This window comes from Mustela nigripes, chromosome 6 (genome assembly GCF_022355385.1).
Source record: "Mustela nigripes isolate SB6536 chromosome 6, MUSNIG.SB6536, whole genome shotgun sequence".
Taxonomy (NCBI): Eukaryota; Metazoa; Chordata; class Mammalia; order Carnivora; family Mustelidae; genus Mustela; species Mustela nigripes.
In genome coordinates, this window is record NC_081562.1 from 108,577,204 (window position 1) to 108,597,184 (window position 19,981).

Consider the following 19,981-nt stretch of genomic DNA (forward strand, 5'->3'; position numbering starts at 1 on the left):
TGAACCAACACTTTAGTCACCATGTGACGCACACCTTCCCTTCCCGAGGCTCTCACATCGCACGCATCCATCATGAACACGGCACACCCGTCCTCCTCCGCGGACTCTGTGCTTACTTTCAACCTGTCCGTACCCTCGGAGTTAAGGTTTCTCGTAACTACATGCAGTTCAATCTTTCTAGCCTGACGATCTCTGCCTTTTAATTGCCTGTTTAGTTAAATTACTTTTAATGTAATTGTTGATGTGATCGGCGGTTTGTTGTTGTTCCTTTCTTCCCCCGCAAACGGACTATTCCGAGTACGGCACTTATCTCAACTGACCCGTTTCTCAGAGGCTGATGCAGAGTCGGAAAAGTGTGGCATTTCCACAGTCCACCGTGACGTGATGTGCTTCCGGAACGCGGAGCAGCATGTTCCCGCCACACTCTCGTGCAAGTGCTACTCAGGCTACAAATGCCTCGATTGACCTTTTTTGCTTTTAATACTTAATCGCCTTTGAAGAAATTTAAAATATGCTCATAGCCATACACGGGTAAAAAAAATTCTCCAGTGTTTCCTCGTATTTACCTTTTCTAGCATTCGATGCTTCTCGCTACAGATCTGACCTGCCTCGTGTGCCTGCCTCTCTGGCCCGAGCAGCCTTCCCTGCAGCCGTGTGCTGCTGAAGGAGGCTCGCCGCGCCGCTGCGTCTGCACACACCTGCCGTGTCCTCCCGAGCGGTACTGCTGCTGGGTGAGCCGTTCTCTGCGCATAGCCCGGACCAGCCCAGCGTGTTCCGGCCTCGGTCGTTCCCGTCATTGCTACTGTGCACTGTGTCTCTATTCTTCCCCCGCTGCTGGAGGCCACCTCGCACCTGGCCCTCAGCGCTGTGATAACGATTCAACGAGGTTGGTTTTTACCTATGCGGGCGGAGCTCACAGAGATGTTGGGTCTGTAGGCGGATACCTCTCACGGGTCCTCGTCGTCATGTCTTCAAACAGTTCTCTGTCCCAGGCCCCGCAGCGTCCGCTTCCGGGCTCCTGCTGCACGTGGGACAGACAACCTGCTGTCGCCCCAGAGACCCCGACTGTTCCACTGGACGTTCTTTCCTTCTCTCCTGTGCGGGGCCGGAAGTTCACCGGGCCTCTCCCCCTGCATCGGGTCTGCTACCGGAGCCACCAGGAATCTCGTTTCTACGTCCGCAGCTTTCATTTCCAGCATTTCCATTTGGTTATTTGGTGTAGTTTTTATGTTTCCACGATATCGTGCCCCTCCGTGCAGGGCGCGTCCCTCTTCAATGCACGCGTCCTGGTTATCTCGAGGTCTCCGGGGACTCCGGCACGTCTGCTCCACACACTGTCGCACGTTCTTCTTGCGCCGCGTAGTTACATTTCCTTTCCCTCTGCGTCCTTCAGGGCTTTCCTGGGAGGCAAACACCAAAGAGACTGCAGGAAACAGCGCGCGCTCCCAGCAAGGGCAGAGCCTTCTCCGGCTCTGGGCCCCCGCACAGCTCCACTGACATGCCGGTCCGGGCTGGCTTTGTGGCTCTGGACACCCGTTCTTTGCCTGACAAGGTGGTTTTCTCTTCTCTCCAGCTCTCTCCCTCCTGCAGGCAATGCCCAACCTCTGGAGGCCCGAAGGCTGCACTTGGGAAAGGCCCGGGGGGCTGAGACACACGTGCTCAGCCCTGTTGTCCCACCTCTGTGTCTGGAGTGCAAAGGGGTTGTCTCCAGGAGGCCTTGCAGCGTTCCTGCTCCCTGCTCCGTCCTCTGAGCCCTGCCTCCCACCCGCTGGGGGCCCACTGTCCCTTGGAGGGGGCATGGATACTCAGGCGCCCCGGAGGCTTCAGACGCCTGTGACCTTGCGTTCACTAGAGGCCTGACGAACCTCAGACGATTCTCGCGGCTCTCTGCTGCTGCCGGCTTCTGCACACACACCCCTGGCCGGGGCAGAATGGCGGAGCGGGGCTCCCTGGGATTCTCACGCACTGCCGCACAGTGCTGTGTCCGCTGCTCAAGGATCAGCTGGTCTCCGCGCCAAGTTCCTCCTGCCGCCCCTCTGCCGGGGGGAAGCAGGGGTGTCTTTTCTCGACAGGGACTTCAGTTCACGGAGACTTCTGCTCCTGTCCAGCGCTGACGGCTCTTAAAACCTGTGACTCGGGTGTTCACCAGATCGCTTTCATGGTTAGGGCTGGAACAACAGGCTCTTATGACTTCTGAGGCCAAAGGAACAACCCGAGTCCAGGGTCTGTCACCTATAAATGCACTCTTTGCTGACACCGAACAGAGCTGGCTTCTGCTACTGGTCTTCCGCGTCCCAACTGACCCAGAAATCAGTATCAGCAGCGGCTGTGGCAACAGAGGGTCATGGAAATGAGGGTCTGAGATGAATTACTGGGTCTGCAGGAGCCAAAAACGCGGCGACGACCCAGCCCGTGCGCCGGATCTGACCGTGGCAGTCCGTGCCACGTACGACACATCGGATCAGTAATGGGCCTTCACAAAGGCCAACAGACCACGTGCAGAAGCGGAGGCTGCCTCTTTCTGCAGCTCCCAAGAAACACGGCCATGGCTGCTCGCCACGCACGGCCGGCTCTGCTCTGCGCTCCATCAGCGGCGCCGAGTCACGCACAGAAGGGGTGGCGACTACAAGTCCAGGCTGCCCGTGTAGCCCGCGCGGACAGAGTGCTGCTGCTGAGGGCTCCCGGGCAGGGGACGGGGGAAGGCAAGCAGGCCATGGAGCAAGGAAGCCACGTTCCCGAGCGCTGCTCGCCAACGAGAAGCTCGGAGGCCCGCGTTCTTTGTGCGAGGCCCAGACTGAAACCCAGGACATCCCTGCAGCGGGTCACGAGCCAGCCCAAGTGAACCCCTGCCCGTGAGGCCCGTGGTGCTCAGCCTCGGGGCCCAGCTCACCGCCGTCTCCTAGGACCTAAGCTCTTCCTGTCATTCCCAAAGCTGCAGACCGTCCAGACGGGAAGACGTGCCCAGTAGCCAGCCGACACAGCGCCAAGTCTCTGCTCACGGGGGCAGCCCCGGTGCTCAGCACACCCCCCGAAACGCCGTACACCGGGGAGCAAGAACATGCCCTCGCTTCTCTCCTTTCGTCCCAGTTCACAGAGCCCATCCGTCCATGGCGGTGACCTTTACGGCCGCGTCCGCAGCCGGCAGAGGGACCACCCACCACCCAGAAGCCCCTGCAGCAGCAGCAGAGTCTGGGTCCGTCCCTTCCGGAGGGAGCCGGTGTGCTACCACTTCTGACAGTAAAAGCTGTGTTAGGACAGGATTTTTTGTGGCGGCATGCGCAGGGCGGCGTGTGAGAACGGCAGAGTGTGCGTTGATGTGGGCGGCCAAAGAGATGAGCTGAGGTCGTCGCCCATCACCCCTTTTTGGTCACCAAGCACCTGAACCCCCTTTCTGTACTTGGGGACCTCTGTGTTTGGAGCTGCACAGTAACCGATGCTAAGTGCCTCCTGCCCCCGCTGACCTGGCCGCCCGCACGCGCGCTGGGAACCAAGGTCACCAGGGCCCCCGCAGCCGTCCGTGGTCCCGGGAAGCGGGCTTGCTCCCGCCGTCTGTGGCGCATGCCCCTCGTGGGGCCCGGGACCAGGACCGCTGGCGAGGCTGCTCCTGGGCAGGTGGTCCTATGTTGGGTCCCTGCTCCGGAGGCCCCGGAGAGCTACCCAGGGCACGGGGTAAGGGATCTGCACTCAGCGCGGACAGGGGCACCGGGTAACGGGAGGCCCATGCTCCTTCTCACTCCCGGGACAAGGCGGGTCAGCAGGAAAGGGGTGTGGGCTTCGGCTGAGTGGGACGCACTCCTGCGAGCACGTAAGCCCACGACACCTCATTTACAGTCCTCCTCACCTAAAAGCAGCGGGGGGAGGAGATGGACCGAGTTCAAATTCACGAAAGTGTTAAAACTACCAATTTTCTTCTGAGAATTACTTGAGATTTTTATCAGCGTCTGCGCTTCCTGGTTTTTTCTTCCCGACGGTCAGTGACATCACTTCTCATGATCAGGGCGGCCGCACTCCTCTTTCATTGTGGGAGCTTTAAGACGAAGGCTGGCCGCAGTGTCACTGTTGACTGAACTCCACGCAGGTACTTAGAATAAGATTTCCTCCCAGATGAATTAATCATTGCTTTTTTCCAAATATAAGGATCAAAGCTTCTGCTAAGGTGACCTACGAGTTTTGGAAAAGAGAAGACCCCACCTTCCCTCCTTCTTTCTGCTGGTGAGGAGGGGCTCCCTGTTCTGTCACAGAAAGCTCAATTTCTTAGTTGAGTACAACCGAAGACCTTTCGGCTTACGCTTCTGGAAAGAGGAACTGTGGTTTTAGGCGACGACTTTCTCAACAGAAGTTAATATGTACGTGACACTTCCTAACAGCACTAAGGGAAATTTATGTTAAAGTTAATTAAACTCAGAAGTCATAACTTGACCTAATGTCCACTTTTGTCATAGACTCAACAAATCTAAATTGTTTTAAAGTCATTTTTATGATTAAAGATTCTGGGAAATGTCATTTCTAAGCATAAAAAATGGCACATCCATCTACATTTCTTCCTCGCTTAAGTCTATGACATACCAGTATTTCGTGTACAATTCAAGTCAGCCACGCTCCATTTTGGCTCATTCTTTTGCCACAGAGCTACGCCATCGACCTCCAGGGGGCCGTGCTGGGGTAATGGACGTGGTGACTCCTGCTCAGAGCGAGAAGGGAATAAATAACTCACTCGTTTCTCAGACAGAACAGCTGAGTCAGCGGCAGCACAGAAATTGTGAGTCTCCCAATTTTCTATTTTTATGATGGTCTCCTATTTAGATTTTTTATACTTGCCCACTTGTATATTTAACAACAAAACATTTGTCATTTCTCAGGATTTTCTCTTAAACCCGGTTTCACGCAGCAGCACAAGCAAGCAGCCATCACTGCTCTGAGCTGTCCGACGCCTTCCGGCACACTGCCCACCCACAGCCATGGCCATGGAGGGGCGGACGCCCCCAATCTCCCCCACCCACAGAGACACACGTCTTTGGGTCATATGAAATGGCAGATTTGATCTAAAATGTAAGAGGAAAGTGCTAGGAAGCAGATGGGCTCCTCTGCGGACATGGTGGTCTCTGCTTCGAAGATGTGGTCCACGATTCCGTGTCTGCTCACTGCCTGGCCACTGGGGCATGTCCTCTGAGCTGCTCTGAGGCTCAGTGTCTCCCATCTCAGAACTCCCACTCGCCCCCCGGGAGCCGTGGTGACCGTGTCGCCAACCAGACGTGGTCCCAGATCAGCCTCCTTTCAGAGAAGCTTCTGTTTTGAGGGTAAATGTCTTCTTTCTCGAGTGCAGGCCCCAGCCTGGCCGTCTGAGCCAACAGTGGGCAGCGAACCCCAGACGCCTGCTGGCAGGAGGAGCGACGTGATGCCACGGCCGTGAGCCGGTGGGGACTCAACCGTCGGCTCGCTGGGCAGGACGGTCGTTGCTGCCGCGGGCGCACGTCACTCGGGACGCTGGACTTCAACAAAAAAGTGTGTCTGATTTCTCCGACGTGCCTTGTCCCGCAGCTAAAGGACTCGCGCAGCGGCACGTCCACGAGGCCGACGGAGCCAGGAGGCGCTGTCCTTCCCCGGTGCCCGGCTCTCTGGGCGTCCTTCCCTGAGTGGCCTCGCGCGTCTGCAGACACGACAGAAGCGGCGGCGGAAACGTGCCTTGGGGGATGAGGCACCAGGGGAAGCCGGAGCATGGAAAATGCCACCAGCCCCGGGACTCAGGGACGTGGGACGAGGAGCCGCACCGGCCGCGAGAGGGTGGCGGGCTGCGCCTGAGCCCGAGAGCCGCGGAAGTCACGGTACAAGAGCGCAGCAGCGCCCGAGATCCCGCGCGGCAGGACGATCCGTGGATGGAGACCGCACACGCCGGGAGGGATGCTCGGGGCAGGGCGAGGACATGTTCCCCCGTGGGAACCCGGCCGAGGAAAATGAACCCCTAACTCCCCTCCACAGAACACCGAAGTCTCATGCAGTGGGTGCGTTTACTGCACAGTGTCCACTGCCTGCCGCCGGTAAGTCAGCCATCCCCCAAAGACCAGGGAGCCCCCGTAAGGGGCCCATGGGCCACCCACACTCAGGTGAGGACAGGTCTCGTGTACATGGAGACGCTTCCCTTCTCCGAACGCGGTGGCTCCGGAGAACCGCGCTCACACCGCAGGCCTGCTCGGTGGCCAGCACGAACGGTCCTCCGGGCAAGCAGCGTGTGGACGGAATACAAGGATGCCCAGCCCGGACCGCACGTGTGTCCGGAACCCTGCTAGCTCTGCCACGAAGGAAAGACTCAACTTCCCGATGCCTCTAAACATTTTGGTTCAGAGTCTGGGACTGAACATTGTAGCTTCTTGTGTTTCTGATATTTTTACATCAAGGGATTAATGGTGAGTATTTCTGGGTGGATGGAGTTACAGGTCTATCATTTATTTGTGGGCTGATGTGTATTTTCTGATTTCTTTTCTAAAATACTCCTTTATAAAAAAAAAATCAATCTGTAAGAAATTCTGAACCATTAGGCTTTCCCTTATTTGCCGACCCATTCATAAAAATTCAGTTTCAGAATACTTCACAAACCTCCTTAGGCACTTCCTGTGGGTCAGGCTGCCTAGAAGCACAGCAGGGAGCACGACACGGTCTCTGCTCAGACCGCGGGCTCTGCTGCTTCCTGCTGGCATCTCACACGCTCTAATTTTTGGAACAATTATAAGAAAACTAATGTCTCCACTGACCAGCTCTGCCTCCAGGCCTCTGCCCCTGCCCTCCGGCTTCCTGGGGGGACCTTGGTGCCCCGCTGCCCGCTGCGAAGGCCTTCTGTGACGCCCTGTGTCCCAGTCACTCTGCACCCTCCGACTGGTTCTTACGAGGAGTGTTTTACTCGCTCACTGAAAACTGTATGTCCGCTTCCACCTCACGGAGTGTGAGGGAGTTTCAGAGGAAAATCTGACTCGGGCTGACACAAGGCTACCTTATGCCTGCGGTGTCCCCGGGAGCTAGAGGGACCCTGCGGTGTGGGACTGTGGGCTGCTGCATCTAGCACAGCACACAAGCTCTGTTGCCTCCTCGAAGCCAGAACGTGAGGTCCTCCTGACGCACCCTCTCCCTGAGCAGGGTGGCCGTGGCTGGGGGACTGCACGGCCCCGTCCTGGTGCCCCTCATCTCTACCCTCGGACACATTGACACTTGCAGCTAGTTTCCAATGCTAGCCGTCCAGGAAAAAGGAAAATTGGCTGAAAATGAGTGGAGAATAAAGCAAACTGGTGTGAGAAAATGTAAATCGTACACAAATGGTTAAAGATGCTGCCAAGATTTGAAAACCGCGCCATGGGCCAGGACAGCCGCGCCACTTTGGATGTAGTAGGAAATTCAAAAAATCAAAATAAAAACCCAACAAAATGCCTTCTGTAGCCAGTGTTTCTGGGGTGACCTCATCTGCTGGGTCACATGGGAAGAGCCGGTCCTCAGCCACCGTCTGCGGAGGCGTCCCCGCACCGGGGCGCTGGTGGGTATGGGGCCGCCCGGGAGCGTTCCACGGTCAGCCCTGGGGGAGCTGCGAGCAGGAACTGGGGGACAGTGGGTGGGCAGCACGGAGACCGGGAGGCGACCGAGCTGAGCTCCGTTCCGGCCCCCGGGGGAGTGGCACTCCTACCCTGCCGGTGTGTCAGAGGACCGAAGTCTGCAGCCGTGCCCAGGACTGCCTGCAGCGGGGGGGCTGTGGGAAGGGCACGTGGGCATGCCCCGTTCCCCCTCGCTGGCGGCCCGCCCCGGCCCTGGCTGGTGGTCGGCACGGAGTGCCCGTGGTAAGGGCCGAAGGAAGAAAGGAACAGGAGGACGGTGGCAAGTGGCTCATGGAGGAGACACAAACGAACATGCGCTCTCCAGCCACGGTTCCTGCAGGGGACCCGCGGGGGCTGCCTCACGCCTGCGCCCTGGAAACGCAGCTGGGAACTGCCAGGGCCACTTCTAGAAGCCGTCACGGCTGCACACCCCCGGACCTGCCCATGGTGCTGGGCACTTCTCCTCCAGGACGCAGCATTGTTGCCACAACGAAGCGTTTGTCTCCCACACACTCTTTCTAAAACACCTGACTTCAGGGGTCTGGGCCAACCTCTACTCATGGGACCGACGTGAAAACGTTTCAGGACAAAGTGAGAGCTCGGAATGCTAGCTCTGAGTAACGGCTACTCACAAATGCAGACGGAGAAAAGAAAAAGAAAAAAAGAAAGACAAAGAAAACACAAGCAACCAAACAAGTGTGCACCCGCCACACGCATCAGGCTACAAGGTATCTTCCACACTGGCCAAGCGTCAGCCGCGGAAACAACCCTGTGCGGAGCACCTGCACCTCAACGTCACTCTCCGGCGGGAGCAGTGCCGGGCCCCGAGGAAACCCACCTGCAAGCAGATGGCCAGGTTCACTCTGCAGCCGAAGGAGGTGCTCACGGCCCGCGGGTGCAGACCCAGGTCTTTGAAGAGCTTCGAGAAGGACTGCGTGAGCGCTATCCGAGGCCGCTCCTCGGCCACCACCACACAGGTCCGCACGCGCGACAGGTCCAGTCCTCGTGCCTGCAAGTGACGGCAGTGAGAGGTCAGCCTTCCGGGGCCCCGGGGTGGGGCCTCCTTACCCGGTGGATACACGCAACACGGACTGTGCACGGACATCACTCCGGGGGCTCTGCGTGTCCCTGGCGCTCCACTGTCCCGGCCCGGCCCGGCCGTGTTTAAGAACAGAAGGTGCGGCACCAGGACACAGGGAGACGCAGACCTGGACGAAATGATGACAGGAAAGCGTTCTGGGAAGCAAGACACGCCTGTGAGCACAGCCCGGACAGAGATGAGAAAACCCATTCCCGATACAGAGCGGAAAAGGAGCGTGTCTGCACCATGTCGCAAACACAGCGCTCCGGAAAGTGCCACGACGCTCAGGCCCGTTCCACCTGACGACTGCGCGGACTGAGCTCAGCTCGGGTCGGCACCGCAGCCCGTCGACGGAGCATGGCGGCAGGGCTCAGAGGAGGACCTCGGGGAGCTGAGCACGGGGTTCTGGGGCTGGGGCCTGCAGGGGCGGGGGAGGGAGGCGGGTGGCGAGTGAGTCTCCAGCGGAACAGGAGCCGCAGAAGGACGACCGCCACAGGCTGGACCCCACACCCCCTCCCCCGCCCCGGGCCCTGCTCTGCAGCCTGGGCTCAGGGCCGGGACTCAGCCTCCTGCACGCTGCAGGGGGCCCTAGCTCAGGGGGCGCAGCACTCTGGCCCCGGAGGTTCCTGCACAGATCTGATCTCACACGCACGGAGTCACACAGAAAACACTCCAGCTGGGTGACTCCGGTGCTTGAGGGACGCACGTGTGTCTTCAGGGAGGCCGTGCGGCCCAGGTCTCGAGGCAGAGCTCCTGGAGCCAGAGATCCAAACCCTGGCTCCGAAACGGATCACGTGTAGGGACGTGGAAAGGGCACGGGACTTCTCTGCAACTTACAGTTCCTCTTCCCTAACAGCAGGGCCTTCTAGCTCAAAAGCCGGCCGTACGGTTCAGTCAATCAGTACGTCAAGGGCTTGGAAATACATAATCATTTTATAAAATAATATAAGCGGAAATAATCATGTCTTATAAGTCTATTTTCCTATACACATTAATAATTTCAAGCAATTATACATTTGTTTATGTAGCTTAGTATCAACATTATTGTGCCGTGTTTTCTTGTTCAAGCTCACTGCATCAGGTCCAAACAAGAAAACAAAATTCGGGAGAAAAACGTAATGCTTTACTTGTGCATAGATGACGCATGTGCCTACACACGGACACACAAATGTCACCTGTGCATACACGAAGACGTCCCTCTGGGCGTACAGACAGTGAGCAGCTGCTGGAGTGTAAATCGACCCGGGTCGTGTGACCACCCCCTCTTTACACGGGTGACGACTACCTCAGCACGATGCGTCTTTCCAACGCTACTGACTTGTATGGAGGGAAACGCTACTATTCTGGTTCGGACGCAGGGTCTTCCAGGGAAACAAAAACGAGTGGCTAAGTTCAACCCTCCGGCTTGAACACCAGCATCAGAATAAAACCAACTTCACCCACAGAAGGAAAAGCAGTTTGGGGCCTTTGCGGCAGAACTGATGGCATCACAGACACCGAGGGTGTGGAGTGCACAGCCTGGCCTATAGCCTTCGGGGCTGTGGGAAGTTATTCACCTTAGAAGACCAAGTTTTCACGTGGAGTCGGTTTGGGGAGTTTCAGGGGACAGCGGATTACAGTTTGGTTTTTGTGAGCGTTTATTTTGCTTCAGGAGCCCTTCCCACGGCCCAGGACACGGTGCCGCCCCAGGACGCTCGGACATGCTCCCCAAAGCACTCTGAGGCCTGGGACGGGCGGCTTACCTTGAGGGACTCCGTCTGTGAGCCCAGCCCCTTGGTGCAAAGTTCCATCACTGAATAGGAGCAGAAGGTATCCCGGACTTTGTACTGGCTCACGGCGAGAAGCCACAGGGCAGGGCTGGTCTCCAGCTCAGAAGGCGGAATGAGAATGGACTGGTGCCCGGAGTACACACTGCAGGGAGACACGGGAGCGCGTGTGAGGGAGACACGGGAGCGTGTGAGGCCGCAACTGTGACGCGCCTGTTGTCCACTCGCGGGGGGCAGGGGGACCCCGCCACGGCCCCTCGGCTTTGCAAATATAACACAAAGTGCGTCACAAAGGTTCTGTCGAGGCACGAGAGGACTACAAGAGTCCCCGTTCAGTGACCACCTTTCGGGGAGCTCACCTGAACCCTCTAGACCCCGAGGCTTGCAAAATGCAGGGAACGCAGGTTGTTTTTATAAGAATGTATGTTTTCTTTGGAGGGAGGTCGAATGAAGTCTTTTGTCCACACTTGTGATCTCTATGCCCGGCAAGGGGCTTGACCTCACGGCCCCGCGAGGAAGGGTCACGCACTCTGCTGAGCCAGCCGGGCATCCTGTCTCTTTTCTTTTCTTCCTTTCTTTTTTTTTTTTTTTTAAACAGTTGGCTTTTGCTGCATTACAGATGGAGGAATCTTAAAGCCCTGCCTGTTGGAAACTACAATTCAGAAAGCACCTTGGGATAAGACCTCATAATCCTGTGCGGCTCGCTCTTCTGCTTAACTCAAGTTAATGTCTAAGCCGGGAAGGTTGATTAGTCTGGTCGCCCATGAAGGGACAGCAGAGGAAGCAGCAGGAAACCTGGTAGGAAACACACACAGGCCTCTCTCAAAGCAGAGTCGACGGCCACTGTTGGTTGAGTGAGTAACAGAAAGTCCCAAGTAAACCAATTTCTCCTTCGAAGCCGGGTACTTCCTCCAGGGAGGAACGGATGCTAAGTTGAGAGGGGCATTTAGAGGAAACTCTACACCCTGAGCCGAGCACCCGGGTCCCACCACTTCCTCCCAACCCCCTCGGGGTGCTGGCCGAGTGAGGGACAAGACCTTCAGCAGATCTCGGAGGCTCGGTACTTGCAGTGAAGACCCGTCCAAGACCCTGTTTTTGCTTTGGGAAGTGCCTTGGCCCATTGCTATGCTCAGAGGCCCCTTCCAGAAGGACCTGGCTCTGATGCCACATGAGGGCTCAGGGGCCACCAGCCAGCGGCCAGCTGGACCCTCACCCCACCTTGACCTGTGACCTGCTCACCCTCGCAGGTGTGGCCCCTTCCTCGCCCCCCACACCTTTCCACGGTTAACGCCAGGTCCCGACAGCTTTCCGAGGCTTCTGTCAAGGACGTCCCTCCCTCACACACACAACTCCTCCCCTGCAGCACCGGGTCCTTCACTTCCCAGCAAGACCACAAACCCCACCAGCTGGTGAGCGCTCAGGCCCCGCTGCTGAGCGGCCGCGCGCACTCCAGACGGTGAGCCAGTGCGGGAGGGAACCGTGTGACTCGAAGAAAGATGCTGGGTCACTCACGGGGGTGGGGGGGAGGTCACTCACGAGGGGGGGGGGTTCACTCACGAGGATGTCTGGATCTTCCTGGATCCTTCTGAGAAAGGAAATCTGGGGACAGACACTCTGTTTAAAGGGCTGCCCACAGCCCAGAACAGAGTCAGAGGCAGTTCCAGGTCGAGCTGGGAGGAAATGTGCCGAGATCCGAGGACACAAGGCGGTTCTCAGCCACCTGGAGAGGGTCAGGACAGCCCGACTTCCACATGTCCTCTGCAATCCTGCCACTATAGACGTTCTGTGGGCTGCATGCTCACCCAGAGCGGCACCCGCCTCCGGGATGGGGCAGGAAGTCACCCTTGGGGTCAGTGTGGCAAACCAGGGAAGACCGTGCCCATGACTGTAGCACTCGACATTCTGTCAGCTTTTCTGCAACGTCTGTCTCGCAGAAATGAACTCATTAATTTCTAATCATTTCTAATCACTGAAGCTCACTTTCTACTAAGGTTACTCAGGAGCCCAAACAGCACGACCACGCATCTTTCTGCGTCGGGAAGCCCCGCCCCGGTTCCTACAGCTGCCGCGGCAACCACCGCCAGGAACACCCAGCGACGTGGCTTGTGGAAACAAACTGATGCAGACGTCCTTCTGTCCAGAGCCGAGGCTCTCGAAAAGCAGTTTCCGTCAGGTGTGGGAAGCTGGCGTGTCCTATCCACGGTCTCACTTTTGATGCGTTCCATGTTATTTTCCAAGTAACCTTCTGAGAATCATACACGTGGAGTCTGAAACAAACCAGGCATCTCCCTAGCTGCGCCCCTGTGTCTTGGGGCCAATGGACGCCACCGCCCCGTACGCCCAGAGGTCCCAAGGAGCGTTTGTGCGGACGTTTTCCCCAGGGCTGTAAGACACAACGCTCTCTCCCCGGCGGCAGGCAGCCCCTGGGAACTGGATATACACACGGGGCAACCCCTGTGGCCTGGCTGGTGGAGGCCGGCATTTGTTCTGCAGCCCTGGGCAGAGCCTCCCATTCTGTCCCCTGCCGAGCATCCAGGCGCAGCACACACACGCTGTTCCTCTGAAGGAGAGGCTTGCCTGGTGGTGGACATGTTAACGCCAACATGAAGGAGAAAGAACCAAGCACAACAGAAAATCTTCTTCCGCTAAACGCACAAGAACGATCCTAGGGATCAAGCATGGCTCCCGCACAAGGCAGACAAGCCCGCACGTCACACACCTTCCCGGCGGGGAGCACGCAGCCGCTTCTCCACAGTGCTGGGGCAGAGGTTACTCAACCTGTCCACGAGCCGGGTCGACAGTACACCCAACCAGGTCTCCCTGCACGGTTTTTACAGCAGCTCAGATTCACGCGGTTGTGGGTACTGGCGCTTCCAGTGCTCATGCCCACACCTTCAGGACGTCCGAGCCCCTCAGCTGAGGGCGTCAAAGTGCGGGTAGAACCTGACCACGACATTCCTCTTACCGATGACAACGTATCTCTGTATTGTTCCCAGGGTTTTATTTTGTAGGTTCTATGTAAGGAGATCCAAAATGCAGGAAGCAAAGTGCAGAACAGCCAGATTAGCCTTCTGAGAACAAGCGTCAGGACGAGCGATCTGCCGGATCACAGCCATCCCCCACGAGAGGGCTGGGGACCCCGTGCGGAGTTCGAGGCTGGGGAAGAGTAAACACACTTGGGAAAATCAGTTTGGGTGCGCCTCTCTCCTCATTCCCACCAACCGGATGGGACTCGACGTTAGGAGCCAAGTTAATAAGTGTCGGCAACAGAGGACAGACGGAACCACTTCCGACGCGCCCTTCCCTTGCTCAGCCCAGCCAAGGTCGACGCACTGGTTCCCTGACTCACCAGTACCAATCTCTGGGCACCGGCCACAAACACCTCCTCAGACAGGGCAAACCTACCGGGCAGCAGGCTGCTTGTACTGAGGACGAGGAGTCCCTGAGAATTCCTGTAACCAGAGCGAGTCTCGTCTAGATGCAAACCTTGGACAGAACAAGGTGATTAAGGAGACATGGAGGAGTATTTTGTCCACACCTGTGGCTCGCCTCTTGGTTCTCCTGACGGCGAACTGTCATTTGCATGAAGTCCATCTTATCAAAGGTCACGGGCTTTTGGTGTCATGTCTAAGAAGTCACCACCGTGGCCCAAGTCATCTGGGTTTTTCCCTCGAGGAGATGAATGGTTTCATGTTTCACATTCAGGTCTAAAATCCGCTCTGAGCGAATTCTTGTGAAGACGGTAAAGTCTGTACCTTTTTTTGACCCACTGGCACATTCTGTGGGTCTAAGACCCACTTTTCTGGCACACAGACACACCGTTGTCCCCGTGCCCCTTGCTGAAGAGATGACCTTGGCTCTGCTGCATGGACTTTGCTCCTGGGCCACAGACCAGTCCGTCTCTGAGCTCTCTGTAGAGTGAACCCTGACGTACGTCAGACTCTGGTCACGACAACGCATCAACTAGGATCCTAGATTCTTAAAAAAAATAAATAAATAAAGAAGTCCCACCCGGGCAGGAGATGCTGATGACGGGGGAGGTGGTGCGTGCGTGGCCGTGGGAGGTCTGCGGGAAAGCTCTGCAACTTCTACTCAGTTTTGCTGCGAACCTCAAACTGTTCTGAAAAATTGTCTATTTAAAAAAAGGAAAACATGGCTGATTAGGAGGAAAAAGACGTTTTGACACATAAAATTTCACACCCATCATTTGGTGATTTCAGCTTATTAAGCCAAGAAAACCAACCATCAGAACCTGGGCACAGGCACTGGCTCGTCACAACACCGTCACCCTGCCATGGGCGGGCACCGTCCGCAGGTGCGCGTCACTGACCCCGATGACAGGCTGTTCTCTTGTTTCAAAGAGTCTTACTGAGGCACCACGGGCGCACCATGAATCCCTCGCCATATGAGGTGCGGGACTGGAAGGTTTTCTCCATCTGTAGAGTTGCGTCCTCACTGCAACACAGTTCCAGAATGTTCCCAGCCCCCATGGGCCCTGGCCTGCTTCGCCCCCAGCCCCGCGGCTCCACTCCCCGTCCCCGTAGAGTGGCCTGTCCCAGACACTTCCTATCAACGGTGTCAGCGATACAATCATGGAATGTGTGGTCTTCCGAGTCTGGCGTCTTTCTCTTCCCGGCTGTTTCCGAGGCTTAGCCACATGACAGCAGCATCGCACCGTGTGGACATGAACCAACATCCCCTCACCGGCGGGCGGACCTGTGCACTGCGTCTTTCTCTTTCTGTCTTGTTTTTACGAAGGCCACTGGGGCATTTCACACGCCACAGCTTTGAAAGTTTTCCCTTCTCTTCGGCGGACGTCTAGGAGAACTGCTGGGACATACTGAGTTCAACTTAAGAACGTGCCGAACTGGGGTTTCACTATTTCACCTTCCCGCCAACAGCCTAGACTTCCAGTCTCTGCGCACCCTTGGTTACTGCTGCTCTGTGGTCTAGTTGAAACTGGAAAATACAAGTTCTTCAGCCTCATTACTCAAGGGTTTGCGGTTGTATGGGCTGGGGTGGGTATGACGTGTTAGCTCATTGGTTCTAATTTGCATTTCCCTAAAAAATGTGAAGCATCTTTTCATGTGCTTGTACGTCATCTGTGTATTTTTGCTGAAATGTCTACTCAAACCTGTTGCCCATTTTCAAATCATGGTGTACATCATCTTCTTGAGCTGTGAGAGTTCATTCTGTATCTGGTTGGAGGGACTCTACCAGGTCATGATTTGCACATTTCCACCTGGTCTGCGGCTCATATTTCCAACTTCCTTCAGAGTGTCTCTGGTGTGCCCACGTTTTTAATTTTATTGAAGCCACATTTTCGTGATTTCTTTTATGTACTGTACCACTGGCACCACATCTGAGAACTCTGCCTGATTCAAGATTATGAAAGCTGACTCCTGTCTTCTTCTAAAAGTCTTAGCTCCTGCACCAGTGTCTGCAACCTACTGCGAGTTTATTTATATGATGCAAAGTCCAAGTTGAATCTTCCTGCACGTCAAAGTCCCACATTCCCAAGCATCATCCACTGAGAACACTACCCTTTCGTCCTGACCTGCCACAGTACCTTCGCTGAGAAATGACGTGACCACACAGAGGAGGCCCAGCGTCATGACCTCCAATTCTGTTTCACGGGCCGTTGTTCCTGCATCTGCCTTCCTGCAACATCCGCGCCAGCCTGCCCCGGACTGGGTACTGCAGTAGGTGCTGGAATTGGGAAGTCTGAGTTTTCCAACTTTGTGACTCTACTCCAAGATGGTTCTAGATATTGTGCATTTTTTTAAACTTTAGAAAAAAGTTGTCCACTTCTTCAAAAAAAAAAAACCCAAAACCCAAAAAGTACTGTTGATATTTTTGACAGGAATTACACAAAATCTCTAGATTTATTTGTGGAGAATTTCCATTTTAACAATATTAAAACTTCTAACCCATGATTATCAATGATTGGAAATCCTTTTTAAGATATATTTGATCTTGGGACGCCTGGGTGGCTCAGTGGGTTAAGCCTCTGCCTTCGGCTCAGGTCATGATCTCAGGGTCCTGGGATCGAGCCCCGCGTCGGGCTCTCTGCTCAGCGGGGAGCCTGCTTGTGGTCTCTGTCTGTCAAATAAATAAATAAAATCTTCAAAAAAAATTTTTTAAATATATACTTAAGATCATTAAGAGTGTTTTGAAACAATTGTTTTATCATGATTCTCAGAGAAATAATCCTCTATTTTATGAGTGAAGGAAACTTTAGGATGAAGACACAAAAAACCGTTTGTATTAAACTTTTTAGAATTGTTGAAACCATTGCAAAGTTACAGAAAACTTCTAAGTAGAAATAACTTTTTCCCCCTAGGAATCACCTGAGGGGGGACGCTGACCTAAGATGCCATCAGCCCCAAATACGTCTGCAGGTGTTTCCAGGAAGCAAGTTTATTTTTCTCCTTATGACCAACGAAGATGTCAAAATCGGGAAACGGATACATTTCTTCCCCGAAGCCTCGGACTTCTTTGCCGGCTGTCCTGACAGTGACTTTTACAGAGAAAGGAGACCTTTCGGAGACTCGTAGGCAGACGCCATCCGCCTGCCCGCCGGGGTCCTCAGGGCTCCCGTGACGCTGACCCTGGCGGTCGTGGTCACAGACAGCAGCCGTCGGCATCCCTCAGCCGGGCCTGAAGCTCTCTGGGCTCAGTGGTTCAGGGAAGGTCTTTGTCAGGAGGACCCTGGACGTGAGGCTGTTTCCCTCACCGCAGCTCTCTGGGTGATGCCCAAAGGCCCCGTGTCTCTGCTGTGAAGGTTGTGCCCCCATCTTTCTGTTTTCTAGAAGTCCACTCTATCAACCAAGCTTTCAGTTTGCTCATCTGTCTGAACAGTGAGAAAATTTCCTATTTTATTCCAAGTGTTATCTCCTTTAATCTTTCATTTTGATGCTGAAATGTTCCCAATTGGACCAGCGGGAGCCCCTCCAAAGGACACGTCACCCTCCAGCACGCGGGCTTCCTCGCACAAAAGGACATGCCGGTTCACCTTGAGCATTCCCTGCACCGGCCCTGCACCGGCCACTTCCCGAGGGAACGCGTGCTCATCAGAGAGGACAGCAGTGTCCACGGCACAGACGGGCACGGGGCATCCTCTGCTCTCCTGGGGAGATGCTCCCAGGTCGGGCTTGTCGGCCAGTTTGTCTGGGTCTGCTTCTGCAGGGACTCCAGAAGGAAGCAGTGTCCAGTTCTTACGTGCGCTCATCCTACTGCTGCGGACACTGTCGGGACGTCGGAGCGAGTTTGCAGGGAAGATGCCCGTCAGCTGCGGGCTCCTCACAGCCACTGCCCTGAGCCCCAGCGCGGCCCTGCTCCCGCATGTCAAGCCGTCAGGTCCCCGCCTCCAGGCGGTCTCTCCGGGGACCTCACGAGGGTTAGGCACGGCAAGCCCTGGGGCGGGAAAGCTCTCCATCCACCGGCACCTTTGCCAAGGGACACACGGTCCCCTCTAAAGTGGGTGGCTCCGGACAGGCATCCTTGTCACCTGGCCTGCTGCTGGAATGCTGTACTCTGAACTACTGCCCTAGAAAACGGACCCGCGATACGATGCCTTGTGCAGTGAGGCAACAATCACTAAATAATTTAACTGAATCTGCCCTCTCAAAACTTTAATTGTTCTAATTAGAACGAATTGCAAAAATTTGTTTTTTTTTTTTCAAAAGTGGTTTTTTTCAAAGACACAGGACTGAGTTTTAATCCTACTTGGTACTCTGACATAGTATGAACGCGTAGGAACAACTGCTTTCCGAGGCGCCCCGCAGAGCCTGAGAGAAGCTGTGAGAGACCACGGGGAAGCAAGGTGGTGGCCACGCTCAGCGGCAGCATCTCGCTGTCACACCCACACGGAGGCGCGGTCATGAGACCGTGTGCACACTCAGCGGCTTATGGGGACATCGCGTTCGTTGTTCGCAGCTGCTTGAAAGTGCCGCACGGAACACGGGGGCAGAGAAAACTGCCAGGAAAGACGAAACAGGACCGTCCGAAGGCGGGTCTCTGGGGAGCTGGACGGCGGCGCTGGCTGTCCCACGGCGTCCGTCACGTTCTTCCAGATGCCTCCAGCGAGGACGACCCGAAGACCGCACGTACGCCACCGTCCATGCGCGCACCTGCTGGCGTCACGAGGCGGTCCGGTCATTGAGGCCGTCCTGTTCTCCGCGCTACGCCGCGCTCCCTCCATGTCTACAGCGAACACGTGTGTAGAGTCCGAGGAGATGCCGGTGTGGTCGCCCGTGCGCCCGTCCCCGCAGACCCTGCTGAGCCCACTCCCGGCCGGCCTGGGGAGGCCCCCGCCCTCCTGCAGATGAAGTCCCTCCCGCCCATGGCACGTTGGTGCCTGAAGCAGGAGGGAGCCTGACGTGCCCACCGGCTTAGTCCACACCCCAGACCGGGGCTCACGGCAGAGAACCGAAGCCTCGCCGGCCCCGACCAGAAGGAGCCAGGCCTGGGGTCTGTGCGGGTCTCAGCCCTCGCTGTGGAGCGTGGGCGCCACCGCGACATGCCTGCTCCTCCCGAGCGCGGGGCTGATGGGACCGGACAGTGGCCCAGCCGTCAGTCAGCCGCGCCCGCCCCTCGGGAGGGGTAGCCCCCACCACCGCCACTGCCGTCTGCTCGGGAGACGGTCTCCACCGCGGACGTGACTGACGGCGCTCGGGGCTCACTCACCTGCACAGGCACCACAGGACGAACCCGAGTCCGCAGTACGGGTCCAGGCAGATGGCCACTTCTCGAGAGGGGTAGAGCTCACACTGCAGCTTAATGGAACGGCAGAAGGCACTGGTGGCTGCGTGAGACATCTGCAAGACAGCGAGGCCACCCTCAGTGCCCGGGCCCGACCCCCAGCGCCCCGGGTGGGCGCAGGAAGGCCGCGGCGGAAGCCAGCTCCGGCCGTGCGGGAGGACTGGGCGGCCACTCCCGGCGGTCCTCCTGCTTGCAATGCCCACACACGGCTCCTCTGGGGCCCCCGGACCTGGCAATCCGGCAGCCAAAGGAGCTGTGTCCGGCCCTCGAGAGGCGGGTCAGCACATCAAGGCTTGTCCTGCGGTCCCGCAGTGCCGCAAGGAAGCGGGGACGCACGAGGGCTCGGGCCCCCCTCCGGGCCAGGGCCGCGTCTGACTTGCACACGCCTGCCATGCCACAAGGCCCACGGGCACAGGGGCGGGCGTCCCAGGTCTGTGATCAGGGAGCCGGGCTCAGAGAAGGCGGTTTGCTGACGGTCACACACACCCGAGCTGGGTCACGGCCGGGGGCGGGAGGCGCACAAATCACACACCAGCAGCCACGCTCCCCCTGCCCCGCGTGACGGAGGGGACAGGAAGGCGCCCCCAGCCAGACTGCACATGAGGGATTACATAATACGGTAAACATATCAGATAAAGTCAGTTTTCTCACAGAAACTTACTGGCCAATCCAACTTGAGAGGAAAAGGAAAAGTTCTCCAAGTTCATGGTCTCAGACGTGTCTTTAGCTCCCTAGAGCCGACGTGCCCCAGGGCTGAGCCGTGTGAGGTGGCAGCGAGCCCCCTCCCACGCAGGCAGACC

At 56.7% G+C, this 19,981-nt stretch overlaps 1 protein-coding gene across 3 annotated transcripts in view; it reads right to left on the minus strand.

The window, feature by feature from the left end:
• Positions 1 to 19,981, minus strand: part of DIP2C (disco interacting protein 2 homolog C) — a 345,413-nt gene that overhangs the window by 36,297 nt on the left and 289,135 nt on the right. For 2 of the 3 annotated variants that reach the window (XM_059403972.1, XM_059403973.1), the window contains 3 exons: positions 19,107 to 19,237; positions 10,395 to 10,563; positions 8,410 to 8,580 (listed from right to left, as the gene is read on the minus strand). In XM_059403972.1, coding sequence (XP_059259955.1) covers positions 8,410 to 8,580; positions 10,395 to 10,563; positions 19,107 to 19,237 — 471 coding nt within the window. Of the gene's footprint in view, positions 1 to 8,409; positions 8,581 to 10,394; positions 10,564 to 18,222; positions 18,551 to 19,106; positions 19,238 to 19,981 lie in introns of those variants that run through there. The other variant, XM_059403974.1, reaches the window with a different exon arrangement.